General features: G+C 43.5%; 1 protein-coding gene across 1 annotated transcript in view; it reads right to left on the reverse strand.

Annotated features, from left to right (window-relative positions):
• The window catches only part of RALGAPB (Ral GTPase activating protein non-catalytic beta subunit), a 133,411-nt gene that overhangs the window by 47,002 nt on the left and 61,292 nt on the right, over positions 1-25,117 (reverse strand). Inside the window, 5 exon segments of the mRNA XM_030532769.1 lie at positions 3,378-3,511; positions 6,096-6,228; positions 6,430-6,494; positions 7,429-7,579; positions 8,342-8,456. Of these exon segments, the coding sequence (XP_030388629.1) occupies positions 3,378-3,511; positions 6,096-6,228; positions 6,430-6,494; positions 7,429-7,579; positions 8,342-8,456 (598 nt within the window).

Here is a 25,117-nt window from a genome sequence, read left to right on the forward strand (position 1 = left end):
ATCCATGGGTGATGGAAGTGGATAGAGGCATCTATCTACCAACCTGACTTGCCATCCCAGGAAGTTGCTGCCTGCCTAGAGCCTGTATCCAAGACAGTACAGCAAGATTGCCAAGGCTCATCTGTCTCTCTACTGCTCTCTTATTAGTGGGCACTAATAATAATGCCAGATGTAACCCTGAGCAGATCTGTATTGACTACAGGGCTCTTGGAGCCAGAGTGAAGGAATCATGGGTGTATGTGGTGGTATCATCCATCCTCACAGTTAAGGGTAAGGGCCCAGGCAGGGGAAGATGCATTCTGGAGATGAACAGGTGCCTGCACAGATGGCATTGACAGGAGAGCTTTGGCTTCTGTCAAGGTTCCTCCCCCACTCTGAACTTTAGGGTACTGATGTGGGGACCTGCATAAACACCTCTAAGCTTAACTACCAGCTTAGATCTGGTCTCGCTGCCACCAGCCAGATTTCTGAGTACCTGGAACACTCTCTTTCCCCCTCAAAACCTTCCCCCTCCCTGGACAGCCTTGAGAGACTTCTTCACCAAGTTCCTGGTGAACACTGATCCCACTCCTTGGATCTTAACACAAGGAGAGTTTAACCATCCCCTTTCCTTTCCCTCACCAGTTCCTAGTGAGTCCAGATCCAATCCCCTTGGATCTTAAAACAAAGAAAAATCAATCAGGTTCTTAAAAAGAAGGCTTTTAATTAAAGAAAGGTAAAATTCATCTCTGTGAAATCAAGATGGAAAATAACTTTACAGGGTAATTAGATTCATAGAGCCCAGAGAAACCCCCTCTAGACTTAGGTTCAAAATTACAGCAAACAGAGGTAAAATTCTCTCAGCAAAAAGGAACATTTACAAGTCGAGAAAACAAAAATTAAACTAACACGCCTTGCCTGGCTGTTGCTTACAAGTTTGAAACATGAGAGACTGGTTCGGAAAGATTTGGAGAGCCTGGATTGATGTCTGGTCCCTCTTAATCTAAAGAGCAAACAACCACCAAAAAAAAGGAGCAAAAATAAAAGCCTTCCCCGCACCAAGATTTGAAAGTATCTTGTCCCTCTATTGGTCCTTTGGATCAGGTGTCAGCCAGGTTTTCTGAGCTTTTTAACCCTTTACAGGTAAAAGGATTTTGGTGTCTCTAGCCATTAGGGATTTTATAGTATTGTACACAGGAGGGCTGTTCCCTTCCCTTTATAATTATGACAGCTTCCTTGACCATTAGACGAACATAATTCGTTGGGAAATAGTCAACATGGTTTTTGTAAAGGGAAATCATGCCTCACCAATCCACTAGAATTCTTTAAGGAGATCCAGTGGATACAGTGTATTTAGATTTTCAGAAATTCTTTGACAAGGTCCCTCACCAAAGTCTCTTAAGCAAAATAAGCAGTCATGGGATAAGAGGGAAGGTTCTCTCATGGACTGGTAACTGGTTAAAAGATAAGAAACAAAGGGTAGGAATAAATGGTCAGTTTTCAGAATGGAGAGAGGTAAAAAGTAGTGTGCCCCAGGGGTCTGTACTGAGACCAGTCCTATTGAACATATTCATAAATGATCAGAAAAAGGGATATAACAGTGAGGTGGCAAAATTTGCAGATACAAAACTACTGAAGATACTGAAGTCCCAGGCAGACTGTGAAGAGCTACAAAAGGATCTCACAAAACTGAAGTGACTGGGAAACAAAATGGCAGATGAAATTTAATGTTGATAAATGCAAAGTAATGCACATTGGAAAACATAATCCTAACTATACATATACATACATAAATTAGCTGTTATCACTCAAGAAACAGATCTTGGAGTCATTGTGGATAGTTCTCTGAAACCATCCACTCAATGTGCAGCGGCAGTCAAAAAAGCAAACAATGTTGGGAATCATCAAGAAAGGGATAGATAATAAGACAGAAAATATCATATTGCCTCTATATAAATCCATGATACTGCCACACCTTGAATACTGCGTGCAGATGTGGTCGTCCCATCTCAAAAAAAGATTATATTAGAATTGGAAAAGGTTCAGATAAGGGCAACAAAAATGATTAGGGGTATAGAACAGCTTCCGTATGAGGAGAGAGAAATAAGATTGGGACTTTTCAGCTTGGAAAAGAGGCACCTAAGTGGGGATATGATAGAGGTCTATAAAATCATGAGTAGTATAGAGAAAGTAAATAAGGAAGTGTTATTTACTCCTCCTCATAATACAAGAACAAGGGGCCAGCAAATGAAATTAATAGGTAGCAGGTTTAAAACAAACACAAGAAAGTATTTTTTCACACAAGGCACTGTCAACTTCTGGAACTCCTTGCCAGAGGGTGTTGTGAAGAACAATACTATAACTGGATTCAAAAGGGAGCTAGATAGATTCATGGATGATAGGTCCATCAATGGCTATTAGCCAGGATGGGCAGGAATGGTGTCCCTAGCTTGTGTGTGCCAGAAGCTGGGACTGGGTGACAGGGCATGGATCACTTGATGATAACCTGTCTGTTCATTCCCTTTGGGGCACCTGCCATTGGCCACTGCCAGAGGACAGGATACTGGGCTTGATGGACCTTTGGTCTGACCCAGTATGGCTGTTCTTATGACTATGGGATGTTGCTACAGGATGGAGGACGGCTGGGAAAGATGGGGTCCACCTGCTGAAGAAGGGGAAGAGCATCTTCGCACACTGATTAGACAACCTGGTGAGGAGGGCTTTAAATTAGGTTGAAAGGGGCAAGTGACAATTGCCCAAAGGTAGGTATTAAAAAAAGATGGCTTGACAGACAGCTGGAGTTTTTTGGGGGTAGGGAAAATGGTAAAATTACAATAGGGTCACGGGCGTAATAAAGGGGAATACAGTGGGAGGAAATCTGCTCAGCATCTGGACTGCTGCAGGGAATGCCAAAATCCAGGCTAGTGGATTGATCTAACTGCTCAACTGGGAAGAGGGGAGAAGCAGCAAGCCCATTAGCTTCAGACTGAGGAGCAGAAATACAAATTTCAAAAAGAAAGATACTATTTCCTTATTAAAAATATAATCTGTATGTTTTCAGTTTACAAGAATGATTGTTTCCAGAGCAGAAGGAAGGGGAAAAGCAGCATGTGGCCTTTACAGCAAGGATTTTTAAATGGGTTCATTGCCCTGGTAGATTTTCCAAGCAGTGAACTGCCCTGGAACTGCAGTGGTAGCCTTTTAAACCAAGGTTTCTCATTAAAAACCTGAATGTGTTATACAATTATCTATTCCGCAAAATCATTCCAAGAATAGCAGCAAGACATGCTTCATATTTCAAATCAACAGAACTATTGTTTCTTTTTGTAAGACATCTTGTGGCTTGACAGAATCCCTGAATTATTGAAAACCAAAACAAGTGAAACTTCAGCTCTCACCTTAGCCAATCCAGAAAGAAGCTCTAATGCAGCTAGTGAGATACTCATGTCCTGTCTCCACTGTGAGTTGAGTCTTTGTGTTACCAGGTGAATACTGCGAATCAGTAGTCCAGCCGCTGTATCTGTATTAAGAGCTAGGATATAATCCCAATACCACATCCCACAGGGAGGGAAAATAACTAAGCATTAGTAACAATAAGCAAAGCAATCTGTCAGGCACAGGCCAAAGCAGCCACAATAAAGCATAGAAAACAAAATTACATACATCTCAGAAGCTAGCAATTTAGTAAATTTCACATGGATTAATTAATTGGTTTATAACTCCAGCAAGTTATATATCTAAATCAGACTAGCTTCTACTCTCAAAGCATTCTCTCTTTATGCATATATAAACATATTTTACCAGATTTGCCATTTGAATGTAGTTAGAATAATTCATCTGAAAACACATTTTAGGTGTCCACTGCATGCTGCATAATACTAGCTACAACATTTAAACTGTGGAGCTGTGGAATGGCTAACAGCAGCTTTACTTTATACAGAAACTTTTCGCTATAGTGTTTAAGTTTCTGTAAGAGTTCATAGTTTGAGTACTCATAACTTCAACTAATTCAGACGTTAATATGATGTACAAATATTACATAGCGTTCTACTTAAAACACATATGCTGAAAATTACTATAGGATTTCATAAAGATTAGCTCCAGGCATTGAGAGAATTAATCCTGGGGGAGAAAAAAAAAAAAAAAAAAAAAGACAACGGCACTACAATTATTTCCAGACATTTGATTTTCCTGCACCACAGGCTTGAAATTAAATGGTATGTTTTCAGTATCTGCTTTCTTTATAAATTTCATATTTGAGGGTCATTTAGGTTCAATTTGTTAAGACTGGAGTAGGGGAAAAAACTGATTTCAGAAATGAAAGCTGTTGGGACTGGAGCACCCACAAAAAAAAAAAAAAATTAGTGGATGCTTAGCACCCACCAGCAGCCACCACTTCCCCACCCAGCGCCTCCCATCCCTCGCCAACCCTGCCAATCAGCTCCTCCCCCTCTCTCTCAGTGCCTCCCGCCCACCATGATCAGCTGTTCAACAGTGTGCCGGAGACACTGGAGGGAGAGAGAGGAGCGAGAATGGGGTGCACTGGGCAAGAAGATGCAGGGTGGGGGTGGAGCAGTGGCAAGAAGAGGCGGGGCAGGGATGGGGGCTTGGGAGAGGGATAGGGTAGGGGCAGAGGTGGGGCCTGGGGCAGAGCGGGGTTTGAGCACCCCTGGTGCCCAGAGGAAGCAGGTGCCTGTGACTAAAAGAGACAGGAGAATTATGATGGAAAAAAATCAAATCTATATATATCTATCTCTATCTATAATATAAAAATAAAAACCAGGAATTCTTAGTAAGACATTCTTTGGAACACTAGTAACAGAACTCAAAGTATCAGTTATAGTTAAAATTTGAAAATAGACCATCCTGATTCTTTTGAACTTTCTTTAGAGGCTCCAGATGAAAATGAACTGTGTTTATGAGCTTCCCAAATTATGTTTCTATTCTGAACACTATATTTTGTCTGTATAAGGCACAAGAATCCAATAAAATGAATGTTAACAGTGCTAAAAAGTCTTTGGCCAAAACATTATGAAAGTCCATCTTTAGACTATATCATAGTCACAGAATTCAGTAACCAATACACAGAAGAAAGGTCACTATGAACCCGACAAACAGATACTTTGCGTATGACATGCCAAAAGCAGTTGTCTCAGTGCAAACTCATACCAATTAAAACATGCACATTAAAAACAAACCCATGTGCTGAAAAAGCAGCATTCAGATATCAAGTAAGCCATTTCCAGACAAATTGAATTCCTGCACAGATACAATTCAACAGCGGAAGTGAAACTTCGAGCATACACTGATTTCCCCTGCCACTGAAGTCAATGGAAATACTCATCTTCAGTGGTGTAGGACCTGGCCCCTAGACTCTACATCTTTAGTAGACAGCATACTAGAGTGGTCTGTTCTCAGGTACATCTGGTTAACATTAATGATTTAATCAAAGACCGACAAATAGATACAAATGGGAATCCAGGCTTTCACTAAGTTCAGCTGGATCACTGCATACAGATTTAGGACTGGGTGGATTTTATTATAAGGTCAAACAAACTCCAAACTAAAGCAAAACAAAATTTTAACATATTATATATCAAGGGATCTGTGTAGCTGATGTCCTATTTTAGAGGACCATAATTAATTTTCAAACCGGAATCCTTTCAACTATGATTTAAGAATGGCAGATCATCAACTTGTGTAAGTTGTCACACCTAAATCAAAATCAATGGAGCTACGACAATTTAAACTATCTGAGGATCTGCCCCAGTATCAGCTGCAAATTTTAAGATGCTCAAAAACTACATTACAAAGATAAGCAGTTTATTAACTTCTTTCCCATTTTTCATAAGCTTTCACACTCACTTTACTATTATAAGAATACTAACAAAATACCTTATAACAGATAAATACAAATAGGAGCAAAAATTTAGCAGCTAACACCAGATCCAAAGGGCTACCCACAATACCCATCACCTCTGGTTGAAAATATCCTTCATACATCTAAAGGTCTCAGTAAGTCAAACACAACCTGGAAAGGAGTTTTGTAAAATTGGGATATAATGGCAATTAAAAAAAATAAAATTAAATTAAAAAAAATAAGCTTCACTCCTTACCGTAATCCCTTAGAAGTGCTTGTGCTGGTCTCTCACTATCTGGAGTTGTGGGCTCTGTGCTTCCTCCGCTTGCTGTACTAATGCTACTGTTAGTGCGACGGTGGTTTTTCAAAAGGTTATTTTCTCCACCATTCTGTAAATTGATATCAGCATGAATGAGGGACAAGACTATACGTTAGTGGTTCTGCATATCTGAAAACAATCTTAGAAGATGTACTGAGAAGAATAAAAAGGCAAAATCTAATGGAATCAGCTTAGATATCTTGGAAAAAGTAGATATAATACAGTAATATGTTATTCTAAAAAAGTTCATCTTTAACACAAAAAAACTCACCGTTTCCATCTGACAGCCAATGGCTTCTAAAAGTGCTGAGTCTTGAACAATATTTAACATCGCTCCTGCAACATTAAAACACAAGAGGTGAACTGCTTACAGTTCAAATGTGTGAAAAGCAGTGTGTGTGCTGCTAAAATCTACAAAAGTGTGTCAGTGCTCACTTTTATAAAAGATCTGTTTAAGGGTTTATGATAGCCACAAGAATTTGCTTCAGACTCTGAAATTCAACACAGAGGGTGATACTAGCTCAGATTTTGCTGTAAATTATTTTAAATTCACTTGGCTTGACAGAGAAGTTCCTTATGCTCCTCTCAACTCGGAAAGGCCTTTTTTTTTTTTTCCAATAAACCTTTTTATTGTTTGTTTTTAAATCTTAACTCCTTCTTCATTAGAAACTCCCTGAACTCGACTCCGAAAAAGCTGTCCACTTTGCAAGCATAGAAATTATGGAGATGGGATTTTTTTTAAATGCACTGCACACACTATGAAACCTTTACAAGGACAAGGCATCAGACACTGATTTAAAAGGAGCTGGGCAGGGACTGACTTGAACTAGGTGCTGTACATACACATAGTCAAATAGGTCTTGATCTTGACCCTATTCTCTAGGTGCTACAACAGTCCTAGTGACAGATAATTATAACTACATGTTCAGAGGGCCCAATGAACTAGCTGTGCAGACGCAGTATCTATGATTTCCCCATCTGTAAAATGGGGATAATACTTACTAAACATTACTGGGACAATTTTAGTTGTCTATCGGAATGCTTTCACAGTGAAAAGTGCAACCTAAGTGATTTCTTAAGCAAAAGAACTTAAGGCTGGAACTTTGTGTCTTTCCACTTGCATAGCAGCACATAATTATTTAAGTCCTACATGATCCCTGGTAGTTTGCAAAGTATTCTGTTGTATAATATTGACAACTCAATCCTCGAGTTCAGGATTTTTCTTATAATCCAGCATAAAACAAAAAATAAATAAATACATTCAAATAACCTAGTATCATTTGAGTGTTGTTAGGGTCTGTTTCAGTTTGCAAAGCTCCTATTAGTATATTCACAAGCCTCAACTTCAAGGATAGGAAGGTTATTGGTTTATCATATGATGAGCAGCCGTCATCATTGCTGAATTTTCCTTCCAGGACAACCTGAAGAAAGAATAAATTTCCTTTAATATCAATTAGCATAGACATGGATTTGATAACCTCAGAGCACTTGCATCGTTATTTGATTAGTTTTACTATTAAGTAATTTAACTAACCCAAAATGAAAGTATTTGTCTCTCTGCAGCATTACCAACATCTGTGATGTACCATATTATTTCTTCTGTAAGTGAAGAGGTGGAATGAAGAAAATCAGCGCTAAATGGAGCAGTTAACTAGACAGCAAAATTGGCCTTGGTATAGTTGCAGCATAACAAAGAAAGCAGAATAAGTCAAACTCCATCGGAAGATGGAAGAACCTTGTGGATTTTTAAGATAGTCAGACTTTGAATATCCTTAAACTAAACTGGCCTGACATCACACTTGAGCACAGTAATATCCTAACCTACACTTTTCTTCCCTCTCTCCACACGTACATCCCTATTGCCATAATTTCTTACTCTGAGGATGGAGGGACATCCCTTGGGAACCTTTATGGAGGCTGTTTTTGTACTAGCCAGAGGGAATGCTGGAAAGCAAGGTGTGCCATCTGCTTTCACTTCCCCTACAGCCTGGTAAGAGTTGAGCTTGCTGCTTCAAAAGCCCTAACAATCTGGAAGAAAGACCAAACCTGTACCCTTTTGTGCAGAGGACAAACCGCAGGATCATTGAGTCAATACTGCAATATCACGTGTAACATTCGTAGATTATTTCTGAAAAATGCTGACAAAAATAATCTCACCGAAATCAATCATGCTAATTCATTACCTCAGATTTTATGGTCCCAAAATGATGAGGGAGAGGCAACAATGACAGCAAAATATTGATAGAGGATCTTCTCAGGTCTGTAGGGTTTACATAGGTTTTAAACTTTGAGAGCTCTCTGCCAATAAGAAAAAGCGTTAGAAAGTTAATCAACTTTTCACAGGAGTTTGGAATTAAATGTAATTCCATATGGATTAAATTTACAAGCACAAAAGATACTTAAAGAGCACACTGTATAATATGGTATCTATTTCACTTTGGGTTTAGAAGCCTTACTTTGTGTTATCAATGATCAGATTTTGAATTCATATATGTCATTTTATTTTTAACAGAAAGGTGTATCTGTAGCTCTGGCTTCAGCATAACCAACTAGGACTTTAGAATTCAACTTTAACAACCTAGGCTTTAAGAATTTGAGCTTTAGAGACAGAAAGACCCTCCAGGCAAATCCTCCAACTGCAATGTGAAACAGTCCAACAGCTTGATATACAATGCAGTAATCAGCTAATAAGTTCCACAGAACCATGGTAAGTGTCGTTATTTCATTTTCAGTGAGTTCAAATGAAGCTTATCTACCCCAAACAAGAACATACATGCTTCCATGGCTGGTTTTTAAATGCAGTTTGAAACCCCATGCATTAAGCCCTTCCAGTCTCATTACCATTTCACACCTACCATTTTCAATAGCATGTCATCTCATACTAGTCCAATAGTCCTCTTAGTCCTGGTAAAACATTCTAAGTATTTTATCAGGTGCCAACCCAGCAGCTGAGTGTATACTCTTTGGTACCTATGAGCTAGACAAGGATACAGCAGCAAATATTTCCTCTAAACCATTCACACGCTATATTTTAAACCAGGGATTGGCAACCTTTGGCATGCAGCCTACCAGAGTAAGCCACCTGGCAGGCCGGGCTGGTTTGTTTACCTGCCGCATCCACAGGTTCGGCGGATCGCAGCTCCCACAGGCCACAGTTCACCGCTCCAGGCCAATGGGGGCTGCGGGAAGCGTCATGGGACAAGGGATGTACTGGCCGTAGCTTCCCACAGCCCCCATTGGCCTGAAGCGGTGAACCACGGCCAGAGGGAGCTATGATCAGCCAAACCTGCAGACACAGCAGGTAAACAAACCAGCCCGGCCTGCCAGGTGGCTTACCCTGGCAGGCCGTGTGCCAAAGGTTGCCAATCCCTGGTTTAAACTAAGGTAACCAGTTGTGCATAGGCACACAGTCACACACAAAAGTCAGCTATATACGGTATTGCATCCATTGCATGAGACCTAGAAACAGGATCTCTTTTTACAAAGAAAAGACAAATTGCCTCTTCAATCAAACTGAAGGAAAAAAGAAGCATGTGACATGGTTTTAATCTGTACTTTCCTTGTCAGAATAAGGCTCTTTAGCCTCCACTCTAATCTAACATTGAAACCCAATGTGATTGTGCATACAATCAAAAGAGAGGGGCAATTGACATTTAACCTCTTACACTGAACTCCCAGAAGGAATAAACACTTCTGTGAGTAAATACACAGATATACACTACATTTCAAATTGAGAGATTTGGTAACAAGGAGTTTAAGCCCTTTGGCAAAGTCAAAGCCATGCAAAAACCTGGACCCAAACAAGGGAACCCATGATTGAGAATCTGCTCTTAGCCCTTTGAAGAGATAACTTGTGCTTCTGAATGGTAGTTTAGGAGCAATATGTACAGCAAGGAAATTCACTGCATTTTCCATTAAATGTCACCACCTTTTTAGCAAAATGTGCTCTCTTCTTTACCCTGTGCCACATACTCTCATAGAAGGTTAGGGTTGGAAGAGACCTCCCTGCTCAAAGCAGGACCAACGAAATCATCCCACCCAGGGCTTTGTCAAGCCGGGCCTTAAAAACCTTTAAGGATGGAGATCCCACCACCTCCCTAGGTAACCCATTCCATTGCTTTACCACCTTCCCAGTGAAACAGTTTTTCCTAATATCCAACCTAGACTTCCCCTACTGCAATTTGAGAACATTGCTCTTTGTTCTGTCATCTGGCACCACTGAGAACAGCCGAGCTCCATCCTCTTTGGAACTCCCCTTCATGTAGTTGAAGTCTGCTATCAAATCCCCCCTCACTCTTCTCTTTTGCAGACTAAATAAGCCCAGTTCCCTCAGCCTCTCCTCCTAAGTCATGTGCCACAACTTCATCAGATTTCTTTTGGCCCAATCCTCCAATTTGTTTAGGTCACTCTGGACCCTATCCCTACTCTCCAGTGCATCTATTTCTCCTCCCAGCTTAGCGTCATCCACAAAACTTGCTGAGGGTGCAATCCATCCGATCATCCAGATCATTAATGAAGATGATGAACAAAAAAGGGCCCCAGGAGTGACCCTTGGGACACTCCGCTGACACTGGCTGTCAACTAGACATGGAGCTGTTGATCATTACCCACTGAGCCCGACGGTCTAGCCAGCTTTCTATCCACCTTAAAGTCCATTCATCTAATCCATACTTCTTTAACTTGCTGAAAAGAATACTGTGGGAGACTGTATTAAAAGTTTTGCTAAAGTCAAGGCATATCATGTTCACTGCTTTCCCCATATCCACAGAGCCAGTTATCTCATCATAGAAGGCAATCAGGTTGGTCAGGAATGACTTGCCCTTGGCAAATCCATATTGACTGTTCTGATCATTTTCCTCTCTTCCAAGTGCTTCAAAATGGATTCCCTGAGGACCCACTCCATGATTTTTCCAAGGACTGAGGTGAGGCTGACTGACCTGTAGTTCCCCGGATTCTCCTTCTTCCCTTGTTTAAAGATGGGCACTATTTTTGCCTTTTTCCAGTCACCCAGGACATCCCCCGATTGCCACAAGTTTTCAGAGATAATGGCCAATGGCTCTGCAATCATATCAGCCAACTCTCTCAGATGCACTGCATCTGACCCCATGGACGTGTGCATGTCTAGCTTTTCTAAATAGTCCTTAACCTGTTCTTTCACCATTGAAGGCTACTCACCTCCTCCCCCCACTGTGCTGCCCAGTGCAGCAGTCTGGGAGCTGACCTTGTCTGTGAAGACTGAGGCAAAAAAAACCACTGAGTACTTCAGCTTTTTCCAGATCATCTGTCACTAGGTTGCCCCCCGCCCATTCAGTAAGGGTCCCACACTTTCCCTGACCACCTTCTTGTTGCTAACATACCCGCAGAAACCTCTCTTGTTACTCTTCACATCCCTTGCTAGCTGCAACTCCAATTGTGCCTTGGCCTTCCTGATTACATCCCTGCATACTCCAGCAATATTTTTATACTCCTCCCTAGTCATCTGTCCAAGTTTCCACTTCTTGTAAGCTTCCTTTTTGTGTTTAATCTCACCGAAGATTTGTTAAGCCAAGATGGCTGTCTACCATATTTGCTATTCTTTTTGCACATCAGGATGGATTCTTTCTGCGCCCTCAATAAGGCTTCTTTAAAATACAGCCAGCTCTCCTGGATTCCTTTCCCTCTCATATTAGCCTCCTAGGGGATCCTGCCCATCAGTTCCCTGAGAGAGTCAAAGTCTGCTTTTCTGAAGTCCAGGGTCTGTATTCTGCTGCTCTCCTTTCTTCCTTTTGTCAGGATCCTGAACTCTACCATCTCATGATCACTGCTGCCCAGGTTGTCACCCACGTCTACTTCTCCTACCAATTCTTCCCCATTTGTGAGCAGCAGGTCAAGAGGACCACGGACCCTAGTTGGTTACTCCAGCAATTGCACCAGGAAGTTGTCCCCAACACTCTCCAAAAACTTCCTGGATTGTCTGTGCACTGTTGTATTACTCTCCCAGCAGCTGTCAGAGTGATTGAAGTCCCCATAAAAACCAGGGCCTGTGATCTGGAAACTTCTGTTAGTTGTCCAAAGAAAGCCTCATCTACCTCATCCTCCTGGTCTGGTAGTGTTATAACCTTATTCCCAGATTCTGGACCTTAGCGTCCAAAATTTGGGGGTTAGCATGAAAACCTCCAAGCTTAGTTACCAGCTTGGACCTGGTATTGCTGCCACCACCCAAAAAATTAGAGTGTTTTGGGGCACTCTGGTCCCCCTGAAAAACCTTCCCTGGGGACCACAAGACCCAAATCCCTTGAGTCTCACAACAAAGGGAAATAATCCTGATTCCCTTCCCCCCTCCAGGTGCTCCTGGAGAGATACACAGACACAAGCTCTGTGAAACTACGCAGAGTGAGTCCCCCTCTCCGTTCCCAATCCTGGAACAAAAGCACTTTCCTCTTCACCCAGAGGAAATGCAAAATCAGGCTAGCAATCCAACACACAGCTTTCCCCTGATTTCTTCCTCCCACCAATTCCCTGGTGAGTACAGACTTAATTTCCCTGAAGTAAAGAAAAACTCCAACAGGTCTTAAAAGAAAACTTTATATAAAAAAGAAAGAAAAAATACAAATGTTCTCTCTGTATTAAGATGATACAACACAGGGTCAATTGCTTAAAAGAATATTGAATAAACAGCCTTATTCAAAAAGAATACAAATCAAAGCACCCAGCACTTATATTCATGCAAATACCAAAGAAAAGAAACCATAGAACTTACTATCTGATCTCTTTGTCCTTACACTTAGAAACAGAAGACTAGAAAATAGAACTACTTCTCCAAAGCTCAGAGGAAACAGGCAGACAGACAAAAGACTCAGACACCCACTTCCCTCCACCCAAAGTTGAAAAAATCCGGTTTCCTGATTGGTTCTCTGGTCAGGTGTTTCAGGTGAAAGAGACATTAACCCTTAGCTATCTGTTTATGACACGCCCCCCAAATTGCAGACAGTGGGGAAGCTCACTGGCGGCAATTTCCTTCTAGAACTTGAAAATAAACAGATTAATACAACACATGCACCTTTACATATACTACTAAGTATATAACTAACAGACTTTACATTTTAAGAACACTTTTAACTACTGGATTTTGGGAAACTCTCACGGGAGAGTGCATCAGCAACTTTGTTAGAAGCTCCTGTGATGTGTTGAATTTCAAAATCAAAATCTTGGAGAGCTAAACTCCAACGAAGAAGTTTCTTGTTGTTCCCCTTGGCAGTATGAAGCCACTTTAGGGCAGCATGGTCAGTTTGTAGTTGGAACCGCCGTCCCCCAAACATATGGGCGTAGCTTTTCCAGGGCGTACACAATGGCATAGCATTCCTTTTCACTGACTGACCAGTGACTTTCCCTCTCAGACAGTTTCTTGCTGAGAAACACGACAGGATGGAAGTTGTGATCTGTTGCTTTCTGCATGAGTACTGCTCCTATACCACGCTCAGATGCATCCGTGGTTACTAGGAATGGCTTGTCAAAGTCCGGAGCCCTGAGCACAGGGTCAGACATGAGCATCGCCTTAAGCTGGGTAAAGGCCTCTTGACACTCATTAGTCCACTTAACGGCATTTGGCTGGGTCTTTTTGGTTAGGTCGGTTAATGGGGCAGCGATTTGGCTGTAGTGTGGTACAAATCGCCTGTAGTATCCGGCCAAGCCTAAGAAGGATTGGACCTGTTTCTTTGACCTTGGGACAGGCCACTTTTGGATAGCATCCACCTTGGCCTGTAGGGGGTTTATGGTTCCTCGACCCACCTGGTGCCCCAGGTAAGTTACTTTGTTTTGGCCTATTTGACACTTTTTGGCCTTAACAGTTAGTCCTGCCTGCCTGATGCGCTCAAAGACCTTTTCCAGGTGGAGTAGGTGTTCGGGCCAGGAGTCTGAAAAAATGGCCACATCATCGAGGTAGGCAACTGCAAATTCTCCCAGTCCAGCTAGTAGACCATCTACCAGCCTCTGGAAGGTGGCGGGTGCATTTCGAAGGCCGAAAGGAAGGACATTGAATTCATACACCCCTGCATGGGTGACGAATGCTGACCTCTCCTTGGCAGGTTCATCTAGCGGTACTTGCCAGTACCCCTTGGTTAAGTCTATTGTAGAGATGAACTGGGCACGTCCCAACTTTTCCAATAACTCATCGGTACGTGGCATTGGATAGTTGTCCGGACGAGTTACAGCATTTAGCTTACGGTAGTCCACGCAAAAGCGTATTTCCCCATCTGGTTTGGGTACCAGAACCACTGGAGATGCCCATGCACTGGTAGATGGGCGGATTATACCCATTTGTAGCATGTTCTGGATCTCCCGTTCTATAGCAGCTTGGGCATGAGGAGACACCCGGTAGGGTGGGGTTCTAATTGGGTGAGCATTACCTGTATCAATGGAGTGGTATGCCCGTTCAGTCCGTCCTGGGGTGGCTGAGAACAATGGGGCGAAGCTAGTGCACAGCTCCTTGATTTGTTGCCGCTGCAGACGTTCCAGGGTGGTTGAGAGGTTCACCTCTTCCACGCCACCGTCTTTTTTCCCGTCGTAGTAGACACCGTCAGGCCACTCAGCATCATCTCCCTGGACTGTAAACTGACAAACCTGTAAGTCTCTGGAATAGAAAGGCTTGAGAGAATTAACATGGTACACTTTAGGCTTTAGTGAGGAATTGGGAAATGCTATGAGGTAGTTCACAGCTCCCAGGCGCTCTTGGACCGTGAATGGCCCTTCCCATGATGCTTCCATCTTATGGGCCTGTTGCGCCTTCAAGACCATAACCTGGTCTCCTACCTTGAAGGAACGTTCTCTGGCATGTCTGTCATACCAGGCCTTTTGCTCTTCTTGAGCATCCTTTAGGTTCTCTCTAGCAAGGGCTAAAGAGTGTCGGAGGTGCTTTGTAGGTTGCTTACAAAGTCCAGAATGTTAGTTCCTGGAGAAGGCGTAAACCCCTCCCATTGCTGCTTCACCAACTGTAATGGCCCCTTAACCTCGTGACCATACACAAGTTCAAATGGTGAAAACCCTAAACTGGGATGTGGTACAGCCCTGTAGGCAAACAGCAACTGCTGCAACACTAGGTCCCAATTATTGGAGAATTCGTTGATGAATTTCTTATCATGGCCCCCAAAGTTCCATTGAACCTTTCCACCAGGCCATTGGTTTGATGGTGGTACGGGGTGGCAACCAAGTGATTCACCCCATGAGTTTCCCACAGTTTTTCCATGGTCCCTGCCAGGAAGTTAGACCCTGAATCTGTAAGGATGTCAGAGGGCCAACCTACCCTGGCAAAGATGTCTGTTAGGGCCAGGCACACAGTGTTAGCCCTGGTGTTGCCTAGAGCTACTGCTTCTGGCCATCGGGTAGCAAAGTCCACTAAAGTCAGTACGTACTGCTTTCCTCTGGGCGTCTTTTTTGGGAAAGGGCCCAGAATATCCACAGCTACTCGCTGAAATGGGACCTCAATTATGGGGAGTGGCTGGAGAGGGGCCTTGACCTGGTCTTGAGGCTTTCCCACTCTTTGGCATACCTCACAAGACCGGACATACTTGGCAACGTCCTTGCCCATCCCCTCCCAGTGGAAGGACTTCCCCAACCGGTCCTTGGTTCTGTTCACCCCAGCATGGCCACTGGGATGATCATGGGCTAAGCTTAAGAGCTTCCCCCGGTACTTAGTTGGAACCACCAACTGTTTTTGCGGCTGCCATTCTTCCCGGTGTCCACCAGAAAGAATTTCCTTGTATAAAAGTCCTTGGTCTATAACAAACCGGGATCGATTAGAAGAGCTGAGAGGCGGTGGGGTGCTCCGAGCCGCCGCCCACGCTTTCTGAAGGCTGTCATCTGCTTCCTGCTCAGCCTGGAACTGTTCCCTTGAGGCTGGGGTCACCAGTTCTTCCTCAGACTGTGGACTTGGGCTTGGTCCCTCTGGAAGCGATGTAGGTGATGGGGTTGTTTCCGTTGCTGGTGAACCGCTCTCCGCTGGTGCACCTGAGGGTATTTCAGGCTCTGGCTGAGCCTTTTGGGTATGGCTGTCGTGTGCTTCTGCCAGTTCTGGCTCGCTGGCGCCCTCCGGCGTTGAGTTTGAAGATGTGGTTGCACTTGCTGGTGCTGGTTGCTGTTCCAGTTCCGGGCCTGGGACTGGAGATGCTGTGGCTGTTTCAGTGGTAGGCATGGAATCCGGGTCCACTACCTCTGTCTGGGTCTCTGGTAACACAGACGGGGCCTCTGTGGACGGCTCAGGAACAGGAATGGGTCTGGAAGCTTGCCTGGTTTGGCTACGGGTAACCATTCCCACTCTCTTGGCCCGCCTCACCTGGTTGGCCAAGTCTTCCCCCAGTAGCATGGGGATAGGATAATTGTCATAGACTGCAAAAGTCCACATTCCTGACCAGCCTTTGTACTGGACAGGCAGTTCAGCTGTAGGCAAGTCTACAGCTTGTGACATGAAGGGGTAAATTGTAACTTTGGCCTTTGGGTTGATGAATTTGGGGTCAACGAAGGATTGGTGGATAGCTGACACTTGTGCCCCCGTGTCTCTCCACGCAGTAACCTTCTTTCCGCCCACTCTCAAGTTTTCCCTTCGCTCCAAGGGTATTTGAGAGGCATCCGGGCCTGGGGATCTTTGGTGTGATGGTGGTGTAATGAATTGCACTCGCAGGGTGTTCTTGGGACAGTTGGCCTTGATATGTCCCGGTTCATTACACTTAAAGCATCTTCCATCTGATGGTTCACTGGGCCGAGGGGAGTTACTGGAGACTGGTGAGGTTGAAGAGTAGGGTATCTGTGGCTTTACTTGGGTGGTATGGAGGGTCTTTGGCTGTCCTCGGTTGTAGGGTTTATGGTCTGTGTGCCCCCTGGGGTAATCGTTCCCCTTGACAGTAGCTTTTTTGCTTTCTGCCAGTTCCATCCATTGGCTCCAATCTCCCCCGCCTCAGCGATAGTTTTGGGATTTTTATCTTGTATGTACCGTGTGATGTCTTCAGGAACACCATCCAAGAACTGCTCCATTTGTATGAGGAGGTTCACTTCTTCCAAGGTTTGAATGTTGTTTCCTGTTAACCAGGCCTCATAGTTTTTTGCAATGTAGTAGGCGTGTTTGGGAAATGACACCTCTGGTTTCCATTTTTGGGTTCTGAAGCGCCGACGGGCATGATCTGGGGTTATCCCCATCCTGTATCTGGCCTTGGTTTGAAAAAGTTTATAGTCATTCATTTGCGGCTTGGGCATTTCAGCTGCCACCTCTGCTAAAGGTCCACTGAGGTATGGCCTTAATTCTACCATGTACTGGTCTTCGGGGATGCTGTACCCAAGACAGGCTCTTTCAAAATTTTCCAAGAAGGCCTCGGTGTCATCACCTGCCTTGTAGGTGGGAAATTTCCTGTGCTGGGGAGCAATAATTGGCGCCGGGTTGTTAGGGTTGGCTGGCACCTGCAGCCCAGCTTTTGCCATCTCCAGTTCATGTTTTCTCTGTTTTTCCTTCTCTTCATTCTCTTTTTGTTGTTTTTCCATTTCTTTTTGGTGCTTTTCCATTTCTTTTTGGTGCTTTTCCATTTCTCGGCGGTGGGCCACCTCTTCTTCTTCTAGTTTTCTTTTGTGTGCTGCCTCTTGGGCTGCCTGTTCTCTTTGGAAGGCTGCCAGTTTGAGGCTTTCTTCCTTTTCTTTCATCTCCATCTGTCGCCTGTGTTCAGCGTCTTTGATTTGTTCTTCGGCGTCAATCCTTGCCTTAGAAGTCATGGTTCCTGTTTTCTTGTGTTGGGGTGCCCTCCGATGTTTATCTTCTGAACTGCAGGCTCTCTGTTGCCTCCTGAAGTCTGCCTAGCAACAGTGCTTTTTTCCTTTTCTCTCTCTAGCTAATGTTCAATTAAGGGAAACCAGAAAAACCACTTAATTTGCATGCATATAAGTGCTGGTACTTGCCACCTAATGGGAGGGCTATTGCATGACAAAAGACCCTTAACAGTCTTCTCGCTTAATATGCAAACCACAAACTGCTAGAGAGAGCAGAAAAAAAAAAAATTCTCTCTGGTTCCCTTTTAAAACCAAACTGTTTCTCTCTGCTAAAAAGCCCTTAGCAAAGAAAAATATAATATTCCTACTGGCTTCTGGATTCTGTCTATATCCCGCCGCTGCACACCATGTTATAACCTTATTCCCAGATTCTGGACCTTAGCGTCCAAAATTTGGGGGTTAGCATGAAACCTCCAAGCTTAGTTACCAGCTTGGACCTGGTACTGCTGCCACCACCCAAAAAATTAGAGTGTTTTGGGGCACTCTGGTCCCCCTGAAAAACCTTCCCTGGGGACCACAAGACCCAAATCCCTTGAGTCTCACAACAAAGGGAAATAATCCTGATTCCCTTCCCCCCTCCAGGTGCTCCTGGAGAGATACACAGACACAAGCTCTGTGAAACTACGCAGAGTGAGTCCCCCTCTCCGTTCCCAATCCTGGAACAAAAGCACTTTCCTCTTCACCCAGAGGAAATGCAAAATCAGGCTAGCAATCCAACACACAGCTTTCCCTGATTTCTTCCTCCCACCAATTCCCTGGTGAGTACAGACTTAATTTCCCTGAAGTAAAGAAAAACTCCAACAGGTCTTAAAAGAAAACTTTATATAAAAAAGAAAGAAAAAATACAAATGTTCTCTCTGTATTAAGATGATACAACACAGGGTCAATTGCTTAAAAGAATATTGAATAACAGCCTTATTCAAAAAGAATACAAATCAAAGCACCCAGCACTTATATTCATGCAAATACCAAAGAAAAGAAACCATAGAACTTACTATCTGATCTCTTTGTCCTTACACTTAGAAACAGAAGACTAGAAAATAGAACTACTTCTCCAAAGCTCAGAGGAAACAGGCAGACAGACAAAAGACTCAGACACCCACTTCCCTCCACCCAAAGTTGAAAAAATCCGGTTTCCTGATTGGTTCTCTGGTCAGGTGTTTCAGGTGAAAGAGACATTAACCCTTAGCTATCTGTTTATGACAGGTAGTCTACAGCAAATGCCCACCACAACATCACCCTTGTTGCTCTTGCCTCTAAACTTAACCCAAAGACGCTTAACAGGCTTTTCTCCAGTATCATACTGGAGCTCTCTAAGCAATCCTACTGCTCTCTTACATACACAGCAGTAGGATTGCTCCAAGCTCCACTATGAGCTCCGCTGCACAATAGGTCTAAACATGTATGACTTGTCCCTATCCTTGTCATGGTTCAGTTCGCACACATGGGTTGAAATCTTGGCTCCATTGAAGTCAATGGAAGATTTACCATTGACTTCAACAAGGCCAGAATTACACCATTGGTATTTGGCAAGTGAACTGATGTATCAGGTATCATTCAGAGACAGAGCACCCTGAAAACAGGAACGGCACTGTCACAAACTACTACATTTATTACTCGTGAAACCAACAGTACCATCAATGATGTTAAAGTAGCTCTTTGCATGCACACTGCACCAGATAGAAACTGCCTAGGAAAATATCTTTAGCTTAACTTTTTTTCAGTAGAGAATACCAGGTAAATTCTCTTGCTCAGAGTTAAGACCTTTTCCAGGCCAAAAGGAACAACAGCTCAAAATTTCACAAGGGACAGATTTACATAATAGTTATTTTACATGGACTTCAGGATAACAGCGATATTAATTAATATCTAAGAAATATAATGTAGAAAGCCTGCACTGAATAAAATGAAAGATGTTGACAAATAGTTAATCATGTCATAGATGTACAGCCTCCTGGACATAAGACTCAAGTAAAGTTTTATGATATAAGGAGCTGTACTCTGTTCTTTACCATATTCAAATCAAGTTAATTTTTTATATACCAAAACAAAAAACCCTAAGTGGCAGCATCATTCTCAAAATTAATAAATTAATTCACAGGAATAATACAAATGTAAAATAGAAGAAATATTCCATTGTGCAGCAAATCTTTAAGAATAAATAGGCTATAAGCGCATTTGGAGCTAAGCTGGGTTTTCCCATTTCTTCATCTCTCCTTATTGCTGCATGTTTTGTTTTTAAAGAGACAAGTATCTAATCAACGCAGTTTATGCACATTGCCTCTTAAAATGTGATTTTAATTGTCAACAGTAACAATTATGTAGATATATATTTGAGAATTTTAAAAAAAACCAATGATTTTTAAATAATACTTTAACAGAGAGATGCATTGCTTACATAAAAAAGGCATTGATTGTTGGTCATCTCAGAGAAGTTATCCTTGACATGTAGGACTGAAAACATTTATTCATCAAGCTCATAGTCAGTATTGTCTCTATCCAGAGCACCACTGATGGACATGTTATCACACTAATCCTCATCCGTGCCACATGTGCACAGCTCCATACAAAGCAAACTGCTGGTCAAACATTTGTAGGGTGGTGAGTACCTCATCTTTGCACACAAGCATTTCATTAGCTAAAGGATCGGTACAGGAGCATATAGCATTTCACATATTACTGGTGTGATCAATCCATCCACCAAGACCCATCCATGCCTGATAGCGACGGGTAGATTTGGATGTACTCAATCATCCCAGAGACATTCCGTTGCTTGATAATCTGACCTCTTCATGGCAGGTATAAATGCACTCTTTGTTGGTGGCAATTTTTCTCTGTTTGTCTAGTTCTTGGAAAACTATCCACCAATGTAGCTCTGCAAATGCTGTAATGCTGGTCTTCAAATGGTAAACTCGGCATATGAACACCTCTAGTGCATTTGTTACCTCACTAGTTTTATTAGTTATGTCCAAAACAGACTGCGAAGAGTTACAAAGGGATCTCACAAAACTGAGTGACTGGAGAACAAAATGGTAGATGAAATGCAGTATTAATAAATACAAAGTAACGCATATTGGAAAACAATCCCAACTCTACATATAAAATGATGGGGTCTAACTTAGCTTTTACAAATCAAGAAAAAGAGTCATTGTGGATGGTTCTCTGAAAACATCCACTCTCTGCAGTGGCAGTCAAAAAAGCAAAACAGAAAGTCAGGAACCATTACGAAATAGACAGACAATAAGACAGAAAATATCATAATGCCACTATATAAATCCATGGTATGCCCACATCTGAATACTTCATGCAATTCTGGTCATCCCATCTCACAAAAGATATATTAGAACTGGAAAAGGTACAGAGAAGGACAACAATGATTAAGGGTATGGAGCAGCTTTTGTATGAGGAGAGATTAGAAAGACTGACTGTTTAGCTTGGAAAAGAGACAACTAAGGGGAGATATGATAGAGGTCTATAAAATTGTGATTGGGGTAGAGTGTGTGAATAAGGATACGTTATTTACTCCTTCACATAACAAAAGAACCAGGGGTCACCCAATGAAATTAATAGGCAGCAGGTTTAAAAGTAACAAAAGGAAGTACTTCTTCACATAACACACAGTAAACCTGTGGAACTCTTTGCCAGAGGATATTGTGAAGGCCAAAACAATCATGGGGTTCAAAAAAGAACTAGATATGTTCACAGAGGATAGATCCATCAATGGCTATTAATAGTGCCCTACCGAAATTCACGGCTATGAAAAACACGTCACAGACCATGAAATCTTATCTCCCCCCATGAAATCTGGTCTTTTGTGTGCTTTTACCCTATACTATACAGATTTCACAATCCAGACCAGCGTTTCTCAAATTGGGGGTCCTGACCCATAGGGAGTTGCAGAGAGGTCACAAAGTTATTTTGCGTGGGGGGGAGATAAGGCATTGCCACCCTTACTTCTGTGCTGTCTTCAGAGCTGGGTGGCTGGAGAGTGACAACTGTTGGCCGGGCATCCAGCTCTGAAGGCAGTAACCCACCAGCACCAATGCAGAAATAAGGGTGGCAATACCATACCATGTCACCCTTACTTCTGCACTGCCGCCTTCAGAGCTGGGCAGCCAGAGAGTGGTGACTGCTGACTAAGGACCCAGCTCTGTGCTGGTGCCTGCAGACATAAGGGTGGAAGTATCACACCAGGCCATCTTTACTTCTGTGCTGCTGCTGGCAGCAGCTCTGCCTTCAGAGCTGGGCTCCCAGACAGCTGCCACCACTCTCCAGCTGCCCAGCTCTGAAGGCAGCACCACTGCCAGCAGCAGCACAGAAGTAAGGGTAACAGTACCAAAACGTCCCCTACAATAACCTTGCAAACCCCCAATAAATTCCTTTTTGGGTCAGGATCTCTACAATTACAACAACGTGAAATTTCAGATTTTAATAGCTGAAATCATGACATTTACAATTTTTAAAATCCTATGACTGTGAAATTGACCAAAATGGATAGTGAATTTGGTAGGAACCTAGCTATTAACCAAGCTGGTCAGGAATGCAACTCCATGCTCTGGGTGTCCCTAGTCTCTGACTGCCTGAAGTTGGAAGTGGAGAACAGGGAATGGATCACTCGATTTCCTTTTCTGTTCATTCCTTCTGGAGCACCTGGCATTGGCCAATGTCAGAAACAAGATACCAGGCTAGATGGATCATTGGTCTGTCCTAGTATGGCCATTCTTATGTTCTAAGTGGGAAAGTCTCAGCCATCCTATGCACCTTCAGAGTGAGTGTGTGTATTTGGAGGCTGTATCAAATGCCTTCTAGTACGATATTTTGATTTTTCCAGTCAATCTTTCAGTAGTGTCACATCCTGAAAGGGCGCAGTAACCTAGCAGTGTGGCAGCTTTTAATGGTCTGACCAATAGGAGTCTCTCTCTGATGGATATACAGTGATCTGCTCCCCAGCATCGGGCTTAAAACAATGTTGAGGAAGGCTTGGCCAACGTCTCATAGGAAGCACTAGAACACCTGTGTCCACTGCAAAAATCCAGAGTTTAGTAGCATCTCTCTGTGACATTGATGGCACACAAGATAATTTAGTGTCACCCTCTGCAGTGAGGCTGAGTGGCCTCCCTCCGAGCAGGAGAGTGAGGGACCATTACATTCCCCTTGGAGGGCGGAGCCTAGATCACCCCACCCCCCTCACTGGAAGTACCAGGGTGTGGCTGGAAGTATAAAAGGCCAGCCCTGAGGCTCAGCTGGAGGGGAGCCTGTGCAGGAGAAGGACACTCTGCCGGTTCTGCCGTGTCCCCCGGAGGAATCTATGCCTGGCTGTTGCCAATCCCCAGATGCCGACAAGCACTGGCCCAGAATGCCTGCCGCCATGTACCCCAAGAAACCGGAAGAGGCCAGGTACCAAACCCCAGAGAGGCAGGAAGTAGCCCAGGGAGCAGCCCGACTGCAGAGTCCAGTGTGGCTCAGTCAGCATGTTGCAGCTGGATCCCTGCCAACGCAGATGCAGCCAGTCCTGCCCCTGCCAGAGCCCTGGACTGGGATGCAGTGGAGTAGGGTGGGCCTGCGTCCCCCTGCCAACCCATCCCGGGATGGCTAATTCCTCCCTCCACTGTGCCAGGAGGCTCTAGCTCTGAAGAGGAGCTTCCCTTACCAGTAGTCCTGAAAGACTGGTGTGCTTGCTGGCCCCCCGAGCCTACTCAAGTCCAGGCCCAGCTCACCTGTAGACTGTTTGTTTGCTGGCTGCCTAAGCTCTACCCAGGCTAAAGCCAGCCCGGATAGGCTCTTTTTAAGGGTTTTTGAGCTACCCAAACCCAGGCTAAAGCCTGACAGGGACTATTCATCACCCAGCCCTATTGTGGGCTCTTGGCAGTCTCACAGACTCTGGTCCTGGCCACACATGACCAGCCTGAGTGGCCTCCCTCCAAGCAGGAGAGTGAGGGACCATTACACTCTCCTACAGGAACTATGAAGAAACTCAACTGAACAGTGTGAGGCAGCAGCTTTATGACGACATGTGATGACAAAATTCTTCAAGCAATTCTTGGTATGCAGGAGCGCTTTTCCTGCAAGGTATGAGATTAACTTGTCCTCCATGTAGTATGAGGCAGTAGCTTCTTTGCTGTCACACTGAACATGTTCGTGGAGTCAATGACTTTGTATTGCACAGGTGCAATGCCATGAAGTCTCTTCTTTCTGGTAATATTTTTAATTGACTCCTCTGCATACATGTCAAAACATGAGGTGGACTTTGTCATAGGTCCAGTATTTTCTCTCTAGCTTCATAATGAAGTGTTCAGCCAAACCGTGGCAGGTGTTAAGAGTTTCTGCTTTGTCAAGAGCTTGTATCTCAGCCATACCATGTATGGCTGCTACACTGAAAGGCCTCTGCTAGCATAATACTGGTCACATTACCAGTAGTTAGCTTAGGAAGACTATGCAAGATGTGCATTATTTTGCTTTTCACCTGGCACATATATTGCATTCCATCAGATTCTAACACTAATTGTGGTACCACAGAGAACTTACACTTTCCCAAAGTCTCACACATATCAACATCACACAGCTCTAGACACAACCAGGAGACTAGCAAAATAATGACCTGTCTGTGGTTACCTCTGTAATAGTCCCTGCCACCCTCACTCTGATTTTCTTCTTCGCATTCAAGCACAACTTTAATCTGTTTTTCTTGATTGTAGCCTACGATAATTCTTTGGGTTTTGAAGGCTTCATACAAGTCATGACCCAAAGTATCTATTCAACTGACATCTTTAGCTGTCTCATCAGTGAAGACTGCTTTCATCAAAATATTAATGAGCTCCTGTCTGTCATATGTGAATGGGTTGCCAGTCCGAGTAAGCTCAACTGTAGCTTTAAAATTGCCCCTTTTTGGCAATTGACAGCATCTTATGAGTCTAGCTGGTGCATGGTTATTTCCAGGGAAGGCACTCCAACCCCAGATTTTGGAGTGAAACAGTAAGTGATGTAGTTCTGAGGTTGCCAGGAAAAACTGGGAAAGGGCATTTGGAAGCTGTGTTATGCCCACAACTCCCCTTTCCTCCCAAAAAACTTTTAATGCTCTGTTTTCCACGTTTCCACATTTTATGGCTTTGCCAGAACCAAGCACACAGAAGGGAGCTAGTGATCTTTTAACAACCCAATTTCCTTTTCAAAATTCCTCC

The sequence above is a fragment of the Gopherus evgoodei genome, chromosome 14, assembly GCF_007399415.2.
Source record: "Gopherus evgoodei ecotype Sinaloan lineage chromosome 14, rGopEvg1_v1.p, whole genome shotgun sequence".
NCBI lineage: Eukaryota > Metazoa > Chordata > Testudines > Testudinidae > Gopherus > Gopherus evgoodei.